The 19,233-nt window shown below is 53.4% G+C and overlaps 2 protein-coding genes across 2 annotated transcripts in view; one reads left to right on the top strand and one right to left on the bottom strand.

Moving 5' to 3' along the window:
* The window catches only part of BAZ1B (bromodomain adjacent to zinc finger domain 1B), a 50,297-nt gene extending 35,872 nt beyond the window's left edge, over positions 1 to 14,425 (bottom strand). The window contains exons 1-6 of the mRNA XM_082068887.1: positions 14,293 to 14,425; positions 7,389 to 7,505; positions 5,283 to 5,427; positions 3,983 to 4,181; positions 695 to 816; positions 9 to 206 (exon numbers count right to left, since the gene is read on the bottom strand). Coding sequence (XP_081925013.1) covers positions 9 to 206; positions 695 to 816; positions 3,983 to 4,181; positions 5,283 to 5,427; positions 7,389 to 7,505; positions 14,293 to 14,405 — 894 coding nt within the window. The 5' untranslated portion in view covers positions 14,406 to 14,425. The remainder of the gene's footprint in view (positions 1 to 8; positions 207 to 694; positions 817 to 3,982; positions 4,182 to 5,282; positions 5,428 to 7,388; positions 7,506 to 14,292) is intronic.
* Positions 14,426 to 14,485: 60 nt separating this feature from the next.
* LOC309447861 (fibrinogen-like protein 1-like protein) overlaps positions 14,486 to 19,233 on the top strand; it is a gene marked incomplete at its 5' end in the record, with an annotated part of 14,863 nt that continues 10,115 nt past the window's right edge. The window contains one exon of the mRNA XM_082068888.1: positions 14,486 to 14,711. Coding sequence (XP_081925014.1) covers positions 14,486 to 14,711 — 226 coding nt within the window. The remainder of the gene's footprint in view (positions 14,712 to 19,233) is intronic.

Here is a 19,233-nt window from a genome sequence, read left to right as displayed (position 1 = left end):
ATTCTTACCTTATGTGGGTCAAGCAAGAAGTCACTAAATTTACTAGGGAGGGAGTATTTCTTCACCAGCTCGTCCTCCACCACCCAGGGGGCATTCTCGCCGGTGCCGGCCCGCAGCGCGTTGTGCCGGATGAAGTACCGCAGGATCTCCTTGTTGGGAGGGCGCTCGGTGCGCACCAAGCTGTCTGCCGGCACGTTGCTGATGATCTTGGGGACAACAGACAGACAGGCCGTTAACATTTCACTTCTAAACACGCTAGAAATACACATCCTGGCTACAAGGAGCAAGGACCCTTGTACTGCTTTCTGTCCAGACTCTTTGCTCTTTCAAAGCACTCTTGGAAAGACTCAAACCAAACAGAACTTGCAGACTGAGATGCACAAGGAGATTCAGTCAGTCAAAAAAGTTTAACAAGTGAGTTTATGTTGCAGATTTCCAAATCCACTGCTTTACCACTAAGGGAGGTCAGCGCTGCCCCTCCTGGCAAATCAGCAGATCACAAACGAGCTTCCCAGCGCAGTTCCCTATGAAAGAACAGGAGCAGCCGCTGCCGCTCGCGACTGAACCGTCTGCTCCGAGATCAGCCGGCCAACAGCAACAGCTCCAAAGCTACCGTAGCACTGTGACTCAGTGATTATTTAATTAAACTTGCATATTCACGTTATGATAGAAAGGATCTGAGAGCACAACCCACCTTATCTTCATTTTTCAGCTTGACATCGTACTTGTGTGGCAGGAATTTAGGAGGAACCCACTTCCTCTCTTCCTTCTTCAGAGATGTGGGAAGTTTCCGAGGAGACCTGCGCGCCCGATCGTCTGGGGAAGAAAGGAAAGGCAGGAAGGGTCTTAGGATTAGCCAAAAAAAGAGTTAAAGAATCCAGACGGTGGTTGGACTGGGTCCCCCACCCTTCACTATCTATACAGCGTTTGGTTAAACTAGAACATCACAAGGAAATCCCAAATGGGAGCCCCTGCACAGCTCTGGGGCGGGAGGTGACACCTGCAGCAGCCAAACCCACCTCCTCCAGACAATCAGCTGCACAGGGAGAACACCCTGTGAACACCCTCCTGGTGAGGAGCAGGTTCCCAAGCCGCCGGGAGCCCGGGCTCTCTCTGCTGTGCCCTATTTGGAATAATTCTACGTGAGGAATTACTGACTCTAATTAACTTTTAAAATCACTTTGGTGGCCATTAAGTGCTTTACAGTTACAAGCCCTGTGCGTATGGGCTGGTTTAGCTGTAGATGTTAAGCACACTCACACAACCAGACTTTATTCTCAGGAGAGATGGAGCTGAAAGAACACAAAGGCATCACATTTCTTGCCAGCTGATGTTGAGTTTACTATTTCTATGTTCAGGTTGCAAACGCTAATAATTTAAGACAAAAATCCAAGCTTATGTAAGAAAGCAATTCCCAAATGTTTTTATGTTTGTGGCTCTGACTCAAAGAAAGCACTAAGGCACATTAGATGAGAGTAATTACCTCCTAAGTATAGGCAGAATACAAGTAGATGCTAGACCTAAGTCAGACTTAATAATAACATATATATATGTATCACTGTCACACTGTAAGCCCTATAGTGTTACAAGCTTCAGCAGGATTAGAGCTCACGTGGTACAAAATCAAGTTGTACCCTCACCTCCACCCCTTCCAAAATCAGCCGTCCCGCTGGGAACAGGTCACGGGCGCTCGGAGCTCAACGTGCAGCCTCCCCCCACACAGCTTTTCTTTAAAATAACCCCCGAACGTCACCACAGCGACAGTACATGTGAACGCAGCCGAACCCTCTCACTGGAAGTCGGGCGAGACGTAACTTCTGCGCTTTGGTTCCACGTTTGTGATTGAAAGGTCTTAGTTCAAAACCACCGAGCGATGTTTTTCTGCTCAACAGCACCATGGAAGTCACACACAAGACACCTCAAGCTCTGTAACAGATCTGCCGCGAGGCCTTTGAAGTGGCCAAACACTGTCCGTGGCAGGTTTATATTTAAGAAATAACAAGGTGCCGCTTAGTTCTGGCTCTGACTTTGAAGGATTCGGTTACAGCTCCTCAGCAACAGGCCTGGAAGCGACCGCTCCCTCCGTGATTTCATTTCTGGATTCTAGAAACAGGGATGACTACACTGAATTGCACCAAACAGCACCTGGATACTCAGTGGGGACGGGGAGAAATCACCATCCATCCCTTCCTGAAGCTGTTTTACAAAGAGCATGCTTCATTTGCTGTCGCATTCTGCTGTAATACAACTCACACTGCACTGAGGAACCTGGTAAAGCCTCCACATCCTCTCGCCTCCTGCTGGTTACCACTTACTTTGGATTTTCCAAAGTTCAGTTGCAAGTGCAGCTCAAGCTGCAGAACCCGCACCATCCACGCTCAGGAAAAACCACCCTTTCCTCTCACTTCTGCGGATTCCCCAGAATTTGCTCCCTAAGCAATGTAAAACACAAACCCGCTCCAGACTGCACATACGATGCGATAAAGCTGGCATAAAGCCGTATTTTCAGCTCCTGAAGCACAGCAGACTGCTCACCAGAGGGACTGCAGCGCTTGCTCCGCTCCTTTTGTCGCAAACGTGATCAGCAAGTTCATCACGAGCACCAGTGCAGAGGCCCCGTCACTCTGCCCCGCGCAGAGCCCGTCACTGCTCCTGTGCAGTGACCCGCCCGTACGACCGCTGCTCAATGCAGGTTATTAGAAAGCAAAAGCCAAACGCAGCACGGCCCGGGGCCTCCGAGAGCGCGCAGGGGCTGCCGCAGCTGCAGCCCAGGGCCCGAACCCGCCCCATCAAACCGAGTCCTCACGGCTCCTGTAGGACGCTGCGTAAACGAACAAACGCTATGTCGTGTTTTTAATGAATTCTGAAATACAGATTAAGGAATGAGTTCACTATGAACCTACGTCCTGCTATAGCCCAGAATATAAAACCATCAGCAACAAAATAAACACATAAAAGGAGAAGAGTTAAAAGAACAAGTGCTCACTGCTTTTGTTATGACTCTGGGAGCATCTCTGATTTGAAAATGTCCATGTTCACCTTTTACCGAGTGGGCTGTACATTTGGCCAATGAGTAGTTTTAAATTAAAAGGTACCTGCCCTGCCTTTTATGAGGTAGTTTGAGAACCAGCACTTAATTCAACGTAAAAAGCACGCATCGGTCCCTCTCCCAGCGCCACTGCTGTTCCAGAGGATGAGCATAAGGCCAGATTGTTCCTGCAACACTCTTCTTTTCCTTCTGGTTTTACAAAGCACTTCAGTGAAGCTGGAACAGCTCATCACATCTCCCAGTACCAAAATCTCTTTTGAACAATCTCATAATTCCATTCCTAAGAAGTTACACAGGACGCAAAACTACTTTTCCTCCCCTCTTCCACCAGCACCTTCTCAGAGTCAAGGAGAGCCCTGCACATCCCTGGTGAGCCCGGGCAGCGAGGAACAGATGTGGAAGAGGGGAGCACAGTGCCACCCATGCGTTATTTGGAACCCTTGGAAAAGAATAATCTGCATTCTCCTCAGCCTTTGACAACTGGAAAGGGGATAAACCAAAATAAAAACATCATTTATTTCTTATGCCAACTGGGGACACGAAAGAAAACTAGAGCTTGTCTGTGACAGAAGAGGCTTTAGAACTACAGATGTTTCTTGTTTATCCTGAGGATGAACATCACAGCAGAACGTAACAATCCTGCAGGACCCGCTGCTGTTCGCACCCCGCTTGCTTCTTTTTACAAACACTTGTTATACTTTCAAAGCTTCTACATTTCAGGCGTAGCTTTTGCTATTACACCCCAGTACGACTGCACATTTTCTGCTTTAAACCAGGCCAGGGCAGCTGAAAGCCATCAGCACTGACGTGTCCCCAGCAGTGACAATGTCGGGATTTTCAGGAAATGAGGCTGTTCAAACGCCCCGTCCAACGCTCACAGCCCAGCCCCAGCACCTGCATTCAAACACTGACTGCAGGTGTCTCAGTACTCACTCAGACTTTCCCTCCTGTTGTCATCCTCCTTCAGGGTCCCGTCCTTCTGGGTGTCCTGGGTGCCCTGGCCCGAGTTCTCCTTGTCGCTGGACGGGGAATCACAGGCGCCCTCCGATTTCTTTTCCGACATCTCTTCATCAACTTTCTCCAGGGGATGTATCTTCACAACTTTCACGGGCAGCATTTTCTCCTTACCAACCTGCGCGGAAATACGGGTGAAAACCGAACCTGAGCCAGACACGCAAATTAACGAGCTTTAACACCGTGAATTAACGAGCTTTAACACCGTGAATTAACGAGCTTTAACACCGTGAATTAATGAGCTTTAACACCGTGAGGGAGGAAAAAAACAACCAAGACGACCTACAAACCATAATTTGGCAAAACGTTTCATTCACATCCTCCTTGAGAGAAGCTCATGGTCCCTCTCATGAAACAATTACAGGATTTCTCACTATCCCTCCTACCTGGGAGTTCTGTACAAATCACTGAGAGACAAGTGCCAGGTTTCCAGTGTTTAACCCGCTGCTTTCTCAACCCAAGGACACAGTGTGTGCACGAGGTGCCTCCTCAGCAGCCCCAGCTGAGACAACGGATCCTGAGCAGCGTGCTAACAGAGAATACTTCATAACCTTCCTCTTTTTTTAAAAAGTGTGAGTTTTCCCCATCATTCCCAGTTTTGGAGGGAATTTTCTAATCATTTGAGCATCATCAGCAGTTTGTATACAAGCAGCTGGCTTCAAGCTGCGTTGGTTTAAGACCCCTGTTCCTTCTGGGAACACGTTAAATGAAAAGACTATGGCAGACTATAATTTTTTAACTTCTTTTAATTAAAATATGTATTTTTAAATATATTTAAATATATACACAGACCACCAAATATTTAAGCCAGGGCTGCCAAACTCCTTTTCACTGGGGGCGACATCAGCCTCGGGGTTGTGTTCAAAGGGCTGAAGGTAATTTGAGGCCTGTACCAATGTAATGACTCCTACATTTACACAGTCCTAAAATTACATTCGGCAATCTCAAGGCTGATAAAAATGAGTCTGACACCCCGGATTTGAGCAGCATAACACATATATCTATTCCCCCAACATGGGTCAGTCATCTCTCTCTTGCCCTCACTATGGGTCACCCATGTGTTTCTGCTTCTCGTGTTCAGACGCCGGTGCTGCCACCAGGATTCAATAGAAATTCTCACCAACTTTCTGACAACGCAAGTGAGTAACACACCCTTCCCGTCTCCTGCCCTCAGATATCCACAATTAGCGCTGGGATAAAATGGAACCCAGATCCTCACCTCAAAGTCACACTCTTCTCCCACTGCAAACTTGGTCATGATCTCCAGCCAAGCTGCATCCACCAGCTTCTCCAAAGACACGGTGTTGTGGTGCACGATTTCCAGCACCAGCTTCTCGTACCAGATGGGGAACTCCTCCTTCAAGCTAAGCAAGCACATAAGAAACTTCCATTATTCAGGGAATAAAAGCCAAAATGCAAAGCAGCTCCCATGTCGCAATTCCGGACGTTAACAGCAGGACAGTGTTGGGGCAGATGCCGCATTCACACGCAAACACGCCGGGGTTTTGCACCCACCAAGGTCATTGGCGTGACAGTGAAATTGTCCTTGTCCTGCCCAGCAGGAGCATCCTGAGGGTTCCAGCGGTGCTGCGGAGCCCGTTCCTGCTGGTTATTGCTCCCTCCCTAGTAGATGTTAAATATATTTCAAGACCACATCATTATTCTGGGGCTTGTTAGTTTAAATGCTTGTTTCCAACAATAACACGCTGCCGATAGCCGTTTAGCATTCCTTCCAAACAGAGTGCTGCACAGTGCAGACAGAGACAGGCTTCACAACCACATTCACTTCCCAGAGAGGAACATTTTGTCTGTTCCACCATCAATCTCCAAACGTTTTCATTCCAAGAGAAAGGACTGTTACAAATTTGCCTGATTGACTTTATCTTTCTCAAGAATCAGGTCAGTTACCTGCCAGCAGCACTATGAAATGTATTGCATAAAGCTTTCTGGCCAAAAGTGAAGCTCCACGTTACCGCAAGGAGGAACAAACTGTTCCATTTTTCCAAGCCCTGTTTAGCTGTCCAGGCTCAGGGATCCCTTGCTGACAACGCTCAGCTGTGTCTGCTGTTCTGCAACTGCCACCAACAAATTTATCCCTTTAATGAACTTTTTTTATTTGGACCAGTGTCAGGTAATAAAGCCACCAGGAAACCAGCTAGGAAGCTTTTAATCCCATTTCAAAGAGACAAAACCAAAATCTCATTTCACAGAGTCTTTTTTCCACATTCAGAGCTACTACAGCTAAATTGCTCGAGAAAACTTCCATTTCTATTTCATTTACATTTCTTAACGTCTTCAGAAGTGGCCAACCAACCCAACAGTGTTAAGCGAAAGTAAGTGACGCTAGAGCAGTGATTTGTGAGTCAGGACGGCGCTGCAGCCGCCCCCCAACCCAGAGCAGCGGGAGGAACCACAGACAACTCCAGCCCCACAGACAGCAGGACCGTGAGCAAACAGGTTCCTTATTTGTTGCCTTTAAGGATGTGATTAACCTCAATGACGGTGAGTTTCTCCTTAGGCTATTAGCCCTGTGATATTGCCAGTTAATCAGAAATGCTCCATGGCAGAGGCAGCAGCAAATTTCACCTCTCAGGTAGAGCTGCTGACAATCTCTCTGGTTTAAACCAGGGTCACCAGTTCAGAGGACAGAGAAACGCGTCGTTTGTTTGGCATAATTCATATAATTTTGTAATCACAAAGGTGTTTGAGCCAAGGACTTGCACCTTTATGGAAAATCCTGTCCCAATGGTCTCAGATGGGACATGGGGCCAGGGGGGTCAGGGACACCGGCACCCGTGGGCTGGCAGATTAATGAATGGCATTAATGAATGGCTTGCTGGTTTCCCTTTGGTCTTTATTGATTCAAGTCAACGTGATCCCCAAAACCTCACCTCAAAATAATCTTTCTTATTTAGTACAACTGATTCCAATGCAGATGTGGAAAAAATAATGACAGCTGTGGACCTGGCCGATGTGAAACACTTCAATGGTCTCTTTTTACTGTATTTGCACTTTAGCTCCTTCAAGATTTTTTTCCCTCTGAAAAATTCCCATTGCTCGAGGTGCTTTAAAATATGCCAAGCACCATATGCTGAACCATTTTAGGTCAAGTAATACTGAGACACAGCCCTGAGTAAGTGCACCACTCCACTGCAGTAGTGATGGCATCAAATTTGGACTTAATTTGCTTTCATCACCAGAATCCCCAGATCTACTTACAGCCAGTAAAACAAACGCTAATTAGCTCACCTCATCAAGCAGCCATCTCTGACCCACACGCACCCAAAGCCTGGGGACACACACCGGCTCCCTCCCCGGTACTTACAGCTCGGCCACCTCCTGCTCCTCCTCCCAGGCCTCCTGGTGGGTCAGCTGGCTGCTCCCGGTGCTTTTGCACGTCCAGATGCGCTCGCTGTACCTCTCCAAACGCGCCTCATACTCTCTGGAGAAGCGGCAGCTCAGGAAAACAGGATTTTTGCGGTGGAGAACATCATCACAGCAGCGCGAGACAATCGAATTCAGTTAAAACTGTACTATTGGGGCGCGGGAAGGCTGAGGATGGCGACGGCACAGCACAGCCCTGCGTCCACCGCGGCGATGCCGCACTAAATGCCAGCAGTTTTCAGGCCAGGGTGCACCGGAGCTTTCTGCGGCTGGAAAGCCCGTTCTGTTCCATACCGGGCAGGAGCCGCAGCCCCGCCAGTTCAGTTTGGTGGCATTGCTAAGCTACTTTTCAGCTTTTCCAGCCCGATTCATTGGAAAATCCCACTCACAATATCACAAGCACACGCAGGAGCTGTTGCAGGGAATGCCGTGGAATGCTCAACAATAACTGCTGGGGAACTGCTACTCCGAGTGCCCTAGGGTGGTGTACAAATTCTAGACAGAAAGTACCAGCCTACCCAGCACCCCAAATCTTCTGAGGAAAAAACTCAGCAGCTTTGAGACGGGAATCGCTCCAAAGGGCGCGTTCCTGCGGGTACAGCCAGAGCAGTGTGTGCGTGAGCACATCGTGACCCTTCTCACCAACCGCGTCCTCAGGGTGCAGCTCTGCTGGAGCGGGGAGCACCGTGAATCACAGCGTTCGCTCCTCTGGCAGCACCCCGGCCGCGCTGCACACACCTCAGCCCTGATTACCCATCACCAAAAACAGGCAGAAGCTACTTCACACTTTCTGCGGACAGCACACATACAGGCACAACTATCAGAGCAGCTGGCACAGTGTAAATCCACACCAAGCCACACCGTAGCAGCCTGCTCAAGTTGCCATATGCTTACCGGTGGTAACTTAAGTGGAGAAAACACAACAGAGGCAAGAAAAGCACCTTCCCCTGCTCCCCGAGTGCGCGGAAAGCACAAAGCACAAAGCACGTCTGCGGCAGCACCGCGGGGACGATCTCGGTGGGAACGAGCAGATCGCTCCACGCTCCCACGAGGCCGAGTCAGCAGCCGCAGCGCAGCACCCACAGCCACTCTGTGCTGCAAGGAAATTTTAGTGCAACTAACCTTATTTTTTAAGATTCCTGTTAGGAAGCCAAGACACAACTCCAAGAAAGCCAGTTTTCTCAGACATTTCTTCACAGCCCCATGAGAAAGCAGCTGTACCATGGGTGTTGACACACAGGTACGTTCCAGCCCCCACGACAGACGCAGGAACAGGCTCCAGGGATCCCGCTGCCTGGAAAAGCTCCTGAAGCCACGGAGAAGTCCCGCAGTGCCCCAGCCTGGGGAGGGGATGAACTGCGGTCTGACAAGTCCTCACCCCACCCAGCCCGGAGCCTCCTGGCCTGTTCTGACCCTCCCTGAGGCCTCCGGGATGCTCAGGTTCCCATGGAAACCAGCAGCTCCAGGGCAGCGGGGCAGGCACAGCCTGCAGGAGCTCAGCTGCACATCGGCCACACCACAAGTGCTAGCGGAGCAAAATTTTGTAGCAATGCCAAGCTGGGAAATAAAAAAATAAAGAAAGCAGGAGCCTTCAAGCAAGAAGCCAGGAGTCTTCCTCATATTTACAGCAATTAACCACTTTAAGAACAACTAAATTGCAACCATAATACTATTGCTTCCTCCGCCTTTCCCGCAGAAGGAAGATTCAAAAGCAAATTCAGCCCTTTGAGGAACCTGAGGAGCCCCGGCCCCGCGCCCTCCCCTCGTCCCCTGCACGTCCCCCCGTGTCATCCTGGACTCGCAGCTGTGACACGAGTGCTACAGAAAAGGCACCTTCTTAGGGTTCAGCACATCACCTGAATAAACCTTCAACAGCATAACTATACATAAGCCTTTGAGATACAGCTAGGAAATAAAATTATAGTCTTCCCTCCTACATTCAGCAACTTTCTTCTCTCTAGACTTGTGAGGAGATTCCTTTCCTTCCAGCAAGGACAGCAAACAAATGCTCATTTCCAGCTGAAAAATAATTGAAAGACATGGTTTTTGCAAACACCACTTCCCATACTAACACAAGCATTCTCCCCTCCCCTCCTCGTACACACTTATGAGAACAAGCTCAACCTCACCCTATCAGGACTCCTATTTTTCAGCTCAACACCGAATTTCAAAGCAGCAGGCACAGCAGCTTCCCTGTCCAGCTCAGCTCTGCAATGCAATTTAACCCGGTCGCGGGTCAGCCCAGCGCACGCTGCCCCCGTGGCCGCTGCGTCCCCAGTGCCCTACGGGAGACCCAAACCAGGTCCTGCTCTGACACCCTGGGTGAGCACGCAGCCAAAACACAGGAGAATGTTTTTGCAAAGCTTCCTACAGCTCAAACTTTCCACTACACAGACACTATTTGTCCTTCCCACTCAGACTGGAAACAAACCCAACACGTTTCAGGCTGTGGAGCGGGTCTGACCCAGGACACGAGTGCGGGCGCAGTGCCGCGCCATAACCAACCATCCGCACAGCCGAGCTGCCGCTGCCGCCGACTCCCAACGCAATCACAAACAAAAAACCCTGGACACCAGCTACTTGTGAACATTCCCCCAAAAGCCACGAGTAACACACACGCTAAAGTAAACAGATGACTACCCACTGTGTAACAGTTAATACATCACATCTGTTTGCGTGCGCTGAGAACACTTCATGGGGAAAGGCAAAAGAGCTACTTTAGAAACAAGGGACTCAAAGAAAAATGTTTAAAAGTAAACAAGGTAACCGCTGCATAAGAGGACTATTAGGCAGATACAAAATTTACTTCTTCCTGGGTTACTGATGCTCTCCCAGCAATTACTATCAACTCCAAAATAGCTTTGGAGTATCTTAATTGTTTCCACTTGTATTACCTAAGAAAGCAAACTTACCAGGAAGGTGGGTACTTTATAAGACACTAGTCCCTGTGTGGGTGGAAAAGTTGCACTACACACACACACACATATATATACATATATATATATATATATGTAAAATTATAGAATTATTTTGTTTGGAAGAGACTCTCAAGATCATCAAGTCCAACCATAACCCAGCCCTGGCACTGACCCATGTCCCTGAGAACCTCAGCTACATGTCTTTTAAACACCTCAGGGGTGTTTAGAATACATATAAAATAATTCTATATTTCATATTTATAGATGTAGAGCATGACAGGACTGTGCTTTGGTGCTGCCATCTTTCAGCCAGAGTTAGACTGGCTCATCTCACAGTGAAGATGGGAACAGCCTCCACTCTGCACGCTAACTCCTCTTGTACTCCGTGCTCCTTACTGTACAAAAACACCAACAGCCAGCAAGCTTTTATCTGGGAGGAAAACAACACAGCTTCCCAACCACAGGCTGACGGCTGAAGGAAAGCCTGGGCTGGAACAGCCGTCCCTGCCAGCACGAGGTGCTCACCTCTCCAAACCCAGCACCCTTGAGCTGCAGCGGCTCCAGCGCTGGAGCAGAATGAGCCGCTCAGCAGGGAACACATCCTGGCTTTTGGTAGACACCAAATGCCCAGTGCACGTCCCACAGACCGGGTGCACAGGTGACATAAACCAGACAAGATTGTACCATCCATGAAACAAGGACCTGGGGGTGCTGGTCAACAGCAGCTGAATGAACCAGCGTGTGCCCAAGTGGCCAAAAAGTGTCCTGGCTGGTACCAGCACCGGTGTAGCCAGCAGGACACAGTGACCGTCCCTGTGCTGGGACCTGGGGAGGCCAAACCGCCAATCCTGGGGCAGTTCTGGGCCCCTCACACCAAGAAAGGCCTTGAGGTGCTGGAGCGAGATGAGAGAAGGGAACAGAGCTGGTGAGGGGCTGGAGCACAAGTGTGATGGAGCGGCTGAGGGACCTGGGGGGTTCAGCTGGAGAACAGGAGCTGAGGGGAGACCTTCTGATCTCTGAACTGCCTGAAAGGAGCTTGGAGCCAGGGGGGTCGGGCTCTGCTCCCCAGGAACAAGCGCCAGGAGCAGAGGAAACGGCCTCAAGTTGCACCAGGGGAGGCTGAGGTTGGATCTGGGGAACAATTTCTTCCCCAAAGGGCTGTGGGGCATTGGAACAGGCTGCCCAGGGCAGTGCTGGAGTCACCATCCCTGGAGGGCTGGACAGACGGACATGAGGTTCTCAGGACATGGGGCAGTGCCAGGGGTAGGTTATGGTTGGACTCAATGATCTTGAGGGGCTTTCCAACCAAAATGATTCTGAGATTCTACATGCATGACACCTCACACAGCTCAGAGCAGATCCCAGAGCTGCAAACTGAGTGCCCAGCGATGCCCATGCCCATCGCTCCCTCCCAGTCAGGCATCGCGAGCCCAAAGCTTTGACAGGACACAATGGGCTCTACACAGCACGGCTTCTCTTAAAAGGTTTTTGGGGGATCTGGCAGTCACAGGACACCAAATAAAGCTCCAAATAAACGTCAGACCCAAATAAAGACCTGAGCTCCAATGAGCAGCCCATCCCGTGCCCAGTGCTGCCCGGCCCCTGGGCAGACAGCTCAGTCAGCCCAACCAGCCCCATCCACAGCTGCAAACCCTGGCCAAGGAAAACTGAAAGACTCTTCACAACTTTTTAAGTCTTTCAAATAGCCCATTCGTAGCTGTGCAGGGCAAGAACCTGCACACCCTCCTGGGGAAGAGCTGATCAACAGTTTTTCAAGGGAACTTGGGTACCGCTCGGCACAGCCCCTCCACAGGCCACGCCACCCACAAAAGCCATTCCTCTGCACCGCCTGAGATAGACACAAGTGACCAAAAAAAACAGCGCCAAGTCTTCCTTAGGTAACAGATCCCTTCAACTTACTCATTTGCAATTTTCTGTTCCACTTTTTGCCTGTTACAGTCAACAAAGCAAGATAGAAAAACCAAACATCACTTAGTTTCTCCTTTTAGCTTCATGACCTCTATCTGCCAAGACGAACCTTCTAGAACACGCCGGGCTGTCCGTGTCCCCAGCGCCCCATGCAGCGCTTTCTGCAAGAGAAGAGCATCTGTCCAGAACCGCAGCACTGGCTTCCTCTGACCCTGCAGCTGCCACCATCCCCTCTGAGGTCAAGAAACCATCCTCTATTCCTCTAATGTTAATACCCTCCAAGTGTCTGCAGAAACATGTCCTGCAGCTACCCACAGATCCACAAGAGCCACATCTTCTCTCACAAAAGAAGTAATTAGGATTAAACTCTGTCTTTTTGTTCACTGAGGGTTCCTCATACTGAAAGCGAGACAACAAGTCTCCACCTCATCAGACCAGCCGGATGACTGAGCTACTTTCAGTTTGCACACACCACAAGAGCAGGTATTTGAGTCACAGACTGGATGCTTCAACTTAAAATACTGTTAAAAAGCAAGTATATACACACTCTCCAGTCTCACTTTATTGGGCTGAATGCATTAGCAATGTCTATCTGCACTCAGGCATTTCCTCTTCAAGACCTGCCCAATCCTCCCTAGAGACTTTCACTGGGTGTTCCTCACGCTGAGGTAACGAGACCCTCTCCAGTACGGGGGTCTGTACAAGGTCCGGAGTCCCTTTGTCTTCCACACCACCGAGATCTCTGAGGTATGTTCCCACCTCACTTCCCGTCCTCAGTTCTTGCGGTTTTGACCCTTTTAACACAGACAACAAACCAGCAGTTTGCAGGTGAGGGCGCACAGGTCCTGACCCCGCCGGCCCACCCGGCCCCGGCACTGCCCCGCACTGCCCCGCACTACCCCGCACAGCCCCGGCACTGCCCCGCACAGCCCCGGCACTGCCCCGGCACAGCCCCGGCACTGCCCCGGCACAGCCCCGGCACTGCCCCGGCACTGCCCCGGCACTGCCCCGGCACTGCCCCGGCACTGCCCCGCACAGCCCCGCACTGCCCCGCACTGCCCGGCACTGCCCGGCACTGCCCCGCACTGCCCGGCACTGCCCGGCACTGCCCCGGCACTGCCCCGGCACTGCCCCGCACTGCCCCGCACTGCCCCGGCACTGCCCCGGCACTGCCCCGGCACTGCCCCGGCACTGCCCCGCACTGCCCCCGCACTGCCCCGGCACTGCCCGGCACTGCCCGGCACTGCCCCGCACTGCCCCGCACTGCCCCTGCACTGCCCCGGCACTGCCCCGCACTGCCCCGCACTGCCCCGCTGCACACGGCTGTGACACGCGGGCCGTGACACGCGGGCCGTGACACGCGGGCCGTGACACGCGGGCCGTGACACGCGGGCCGTGACAGTCACCTGCCCACGTCCTGCCGCTCGGAGACCGCCACACGCTGACTCTTGCAGAATAACACACACAAAAAATACGGTTTTTCATGCAAAACTCCCATTCGGACAGAAAAGCCGGGCTGTCCACAGGCGAGCTGCTCTGTCACCGCTCCATTCCCCTCCCTGCGGGAGTCTCGAGTCTCAATCCCGCCCCCTGCCCACGGTTCACAGCCCAAGATCGCCCCGCGCCGCCGGCGCTGCTCCCGCGCTCACCGCATTAGCCAGCCCCGCCGCCGGGCCCGCCGACCCGCGGGCGGCCCTTCCCGTTAGCGGCGCCTCCGAGCGCCCGGCCCCGCTGCCCCGCGTGCGAACCGCCGGAAACTCGTCCGGGCGCCAGCGGCCCCGGGGCAGCGCGGGCCGGGCCCCTCCCGCCCGCAGGCCCCGCTCCCGCTTTGTTCCGCCCCGGCCCCCTGCGCTGGGCCGCCCCGGGGCCGCCCGAGGCCGGTTCCGCGCCCAGCAGCGGCGGGGCCGCTCGGCCCGGGTGACAGCGGCGGCACCGAAGCCCTCCCGTCCTCCCCGCCGCCCCGTCCCCGTGTCCCCGCGCCCCCGGCCGGGCGGATACTCGCGGGTGCGGAAGGCCTCCTGCGTGTGGGGGATGACGAACCGCTCCCCCGGCTCCCCCGGCGGCAGCGGCCTGGCCAGCGGGAAGGGCTTGCGGCCCAGCAGCGGCGCCATGGCGGGAGCGCGGCCCGAGCCGGCGGATCCGCGTGACGACCCCGGCGGCGGCGGCGGGACCCGGGCGGGAGGATTGAAAAATGGCGGGAGATTTCCCTCCCCCTCCCGCGCGGGCGGCGGGCCCAGCCTCGCCGCGCGCACCCCAACCTGCCTCCCGCCCCGCAAGGCCCGCCCCCGTCGCCCCAGCCCTGAGAGCACACTGGCGGGACACCGGCGCTCCCGGCTCTGGATTGGCTGCACAGCCCACCAGTCTCTCCGCGTCGCCCCGCCCACCGGCGCAGCAAGCTGGCTTGCACCGCGCGCGAGGTGAGAGGTCGCGTTATGTAAGCAGCAGAGAGCGCGACTCCATTTTGTGGCTCCGTTATCCGCCCGCCCCCTTTCCCGCGGCGGCCAATCGGGTCGCGCCCCCGCCCATCCGGGTACTGCGGCGGGGCCGCGCGCCGGGCTTTGTCCTCCTCGGTCGGCTCGTGCCGCCCACCACCCCTTAAAGGCGCAGGGGCGCGCGGGGCATTGTGGGACCGTGGGGGTCCGGCGGGCCGGTGGAGCTGCGGTCGGTGGGGCCGGGGAGCCGGGCCCGGGTCCTGCCGGAGCGGACCGGGCCGGGCCCCTCAGCTCCGCGGGGAGGCGAAGCGGCGGCTCCCGCCGGCCGGGCCCTGGTGCGGGTGAGGGGCCGCGGCCGGTATCGCCGCGCCCGCCGGTTTGTGCAGCCGGGGGTGTCCGGCGGGCGGGGCCCGGCCGGGGGCAGCGGGACAGCCGGCTCGGCTGCGCGGCGGGGGGGGTGGGGGCGGCTCCGGGCACCCGCCGGCCCGGGGTGCGCAGCGAACAGCGGGGGCGGCGGAGGCGGGACCCCGGGGCTGCTGTGCGAGCGGGGAAGAAAAGGTTGAGAGCTGTGGATTTGGTATTTCGTGTGGTTCGTTTGCTTGGGGATTTTTTTTTTTTTTTAATAAGAGATTGGAATATTGTGTCACATCTGGAATCTTGTGTCCAGCTGTGGCCCCTCAGTTCCAGCAGGACAGGGAACTGCTGCAGAGAGTCCAGCGCAGCCACCGAGATGCTGCAGGGAGTGGAGCATCTCCCGGGTGAGATGCCGCTCCCCGAGCAGCTCCCGCAGAGGCAATGCTGGGCTGAATAGCCCCTTGGTCTGATTTTAGCTGTTCTTATGTTTGAAGGGGCCAGGCAATGAGTTGAAAAGAGGAAATGCCTTTTATTAGCAATATATGTATGCACGCCCTCTGTCTTCAGGCTGTACAAAAGACCCAGCAAGAGAGTGGTATTGAACTGCCTTCTCATGCCCATCCCCCTTTTCTTCCTGTACCACACTGCGCCCCCAGATGCATTGGGGTGTCCCACCCCTCCTGTCCCTCTCCACACCCGGAAGCTTCTGCTTTAGCGCTGCCAGTGCTTGGCAGACAGCGCCAGGACAGCCGTGTTCCCCTGTGGCTGACGGCAGCGAAGTTCCACCTCTAGATCCACCTTCTTGCACCCTCCTGCTCTGCCACCCTGCTCGCGGCTCCTCCCCAGGGCTGCGGGGACAGGACACCCTGAGCGGAGTCTGCACCAGGTCCAGGCTCTGCCTCCGCCCTGGGCTGTGTGACAATGTCCTCCAGGCCCATGGGACCTTTTTAAGACCTAACACAGCTCAGCCTGCCCGTCCTGGCAAGAGGTTCTGCACAAGAAGATGGGCTTGGAAATGAGAGTTAAGATCCCATAGGCAAACCAAGGGCATGTAGTCTGAGGGTGAAGAAAAAGACACCTTGTCCTCAGTGCAGACCTGGGTGTCTGTGGTGGGAAGCAGCTGTGCCTGGGGACATGAAGGGCTGGTGCCACTGAAATGATACCAGGTTGCCATCCCTGGCCTGACAAAAGACAGAATGTTTTGCTTTTTGATCATGCACAGGAGCACCATGTGGGAACCAATGCACCATGGCAGGTTCATATTTTGTGCAGAATTGCCTCTGAGCTCTCCACAACTACCTGAAAGGAGGTTTTACTATGGAAGGTGTTGGTCTCTTCTCCCAACTATTATAGCAAATGACATGATGAGAGGAAACGGCCTCAAGTTGCACCAGGGAAGGTTGAGGTTGGATCTGGGGAACAATTTCTTCCCCAAAGGGCTGTGGGGCATTGGAACAGGCTGCCCAGGGCAGTGCTGGAGTCACCATCCCTGGAGGGTTGGACAGACGGACATGAGGTTCTCAGGACATGGGACAGTGCCAGAGTTGGGTTAACGGTTGGACTCTGTGATCTTGATGGTCTCTTCCAACCAAAATGATTCTCTAATTCTATAAAATCCAGGAGATGCAAGAGGAGATCATAATGCACATTGAGACAGACCTACATCTCCAGTTACTCCTTCAGTTTTTTGCATCTTTTAACTTGGGAGGACCTCTCTATCCATCGTGACATTTTTACTTTAGCTTCTAGTTTGGTGTACTGTAGTTGTGTTAGAAAAAAGAGGAAGGAGATCCATCCGATATGTGTCCTTTGGCAGCAAGTGGGCCACTGACCATCCCAACAGTCCAGCTCCCGGGGAAGGGAATCCGGGATCTGGGACAAGGACTGTGAGTTAAGACAGCTGAGCATTAGATGTTCTGCATCCACACAGGATTTGTCATCTGATGCTCACAAAGCCCACAGTGAAGATACATCCTGAAAAGGCCCATTGTTTTTGTATGCTAAGAATCCACATGCCTTAAATGGAGAAACTGGCACCTACTGGGTGACATGGGTTCTCCTGATCTGGTCAGAGATAACTTTACACCAGCTCAGCTCTGTCACCACAGGCCAGCAGGGAGAGGTGCTTGATGTGCAGAAGCACATTTCAGGTTGTCAGTGACTTGTGTTCTGATTCTCCATTCCCATGGACACAGAGCAGGCTTGTTCTGGTGTTGTCCCTGAGTGACATCCCTGTGTGGCTGCTTTTCTGCTTCTGGGTGAAACTGAAACTGCATAGCTAAAGCTTGACTATACATGTGGAAAAAGGCAGGTTTTATGCCCTTTGTACCGCCACTTCCCAGCAGAGATGCCTACAGCCCCAGAGCTCACTGCATTTCTCTTCCTATTCCCAAAGTCCATGTTGCAGCTCCGTGTGAGCTCACTGGAAATGGCAGCATTTAACATAAAATCAGGGAGTCGTAGAATAGTTTGGATTGAAGGGCCCTTCCCAGCTCCCCAGTCCCCCCCTGCCACGACAGGGACATCTTCACCAGCTCAGGGTGCTCAGACCCCGTCCAGCCTGGCCTGGGGTGTCTCCAGGGATGGTTCAGCCACCACCTCTCTGGGCAACCTGGGCCAGGCTCTCACCACCCACAGGGCAACAATTCCTTCCTTGTGTCCAGCCTGAATCTCTCTCCTTCAGTTTAAAACCATCACCCCTTGTCCTATCGCAACAGGCCCTGCTCAAAAGTCTGTCTCCATCTTTCTTTCCTTTTAAGTACAAAAAGGCCACACTAAGGTCTCCCCGGAGCTTCTCTTCTCCAGCTGAACCCCCAGCTCTCTCACCTGTCCCCAGCAGAGCTGTTCCAGCCTCGGGTCATTCCTGGGGCTCCTCTGGCCCCTCTCCAGCAGGTCTGTGTGTGTCCTGTGCTGAGGACCCAGAGCTGGACCAGCACTGCAGGGGGTGTCACAGAGCGGGGCACAGGGGACAGTCCCCTCCCTGACCTGCTGCCCACGGGGCTGGGGATGCAGCCCAGGGCACCATTTGCCTTCAGGGCTGCAAGTGCACGTTGCTGGCTCATGTCCAGTCTTTCACCTCCCAGCGCCCCCAAGTCCTTCTCCGCAGGTCTGCTCCCCATCCCTTCATCCCCAGCCTGGACCGATACCAGGGGTTGCCCAGACCCAGGTGCAGGACCTTGCACTTGGCCTTGTTGAACCTCATAGGGTTCGCATGGACCCACTTCTCCAGCTTGTCCCCCTGGATGGATCCCGTCCCTCAGGTGTGTCACCTGCACCACTCAGCCTGGTGTCATCTGCAAACTTGCTGAGCGTGCCCTTGATCCCACTGTGTCACTGATGAAGATGTTAAACAGTTCTGGTCCCAGTATGGACCGCTGAGGGACACCACTTGTCACCAGTGTCCATCCAGACATTGTGCCATTGACCACCACTCTCCGGGTGCGACAGTCCACCCATCACCTCCACACCTCTCCCATTCAGAGAGAAGGATACTGTGGGACATGCACGGGGCAGCTCGGGCTCATGCTTTTTCCAAGCTTTGGCATTTCCCATGGGCGCGGTGAGGAGCTCCCCGGCACAGCCGCATCCCCGCGGGCTGGGCGAGTCCCTGGCGCAGCTCGTGGTGCTCCCTGCCCGTCCGCGGCGCGGCAGGGCTGCCTGCAGTGCTGATGCTCTGCAGTTTTGCAGCCAGAACCATTAATCTGCAGGTCTCCAAGCTCTCAACAGCTATTGAGTTAATTAAAGTTTGCACTCTCCCTTTGGACTGAATGAACGAAAACCCATTTTGGTTTGATGGAGATCTCTTCAGTGCTGCTCCCTTATAGCCCAGTTCTCAGGAACACAAACGCCTTTTCCCATCACTTTAACGGTATGAAAGGACCCTAGAGTGTCTACAACTCAATGTGAACTTCGCTGGGTGTGATGCAGAAGGTGATTAATCAGATATATGAGTTTTAGAATGCTGCGAGTCCTCCCTCATTGAGCTTTCCCATCTCTTTTCTCATGCCATGTCCCCAGGCCTCAGCTGGAACCCAAGCTACAAGGAGACATCCATTTTATTTTCATACAAATATGTATAACACGGAAAACTTTATCACTCCTTAAATATAAATATGCAGGTTTTGTGTTTGATAAGTCTTCAGGTCTCCGTGGA

The sequence above is a fragment of the Streptopelia decaocto genome (assembly GCF_964273445.1).
Source record: "Streptopelia decaocto genome assembly, chromosome: 18".
Classification (NCBI taxonomy): Eukaryota; Metazoa; Chordata; class Aves; order Columbiformes; family Columbidae; genus Streptopelia; species Streptopelia decaocto.
This window is presented reverse-complemented; position numbering and strand designations above follow the sequence as displayed.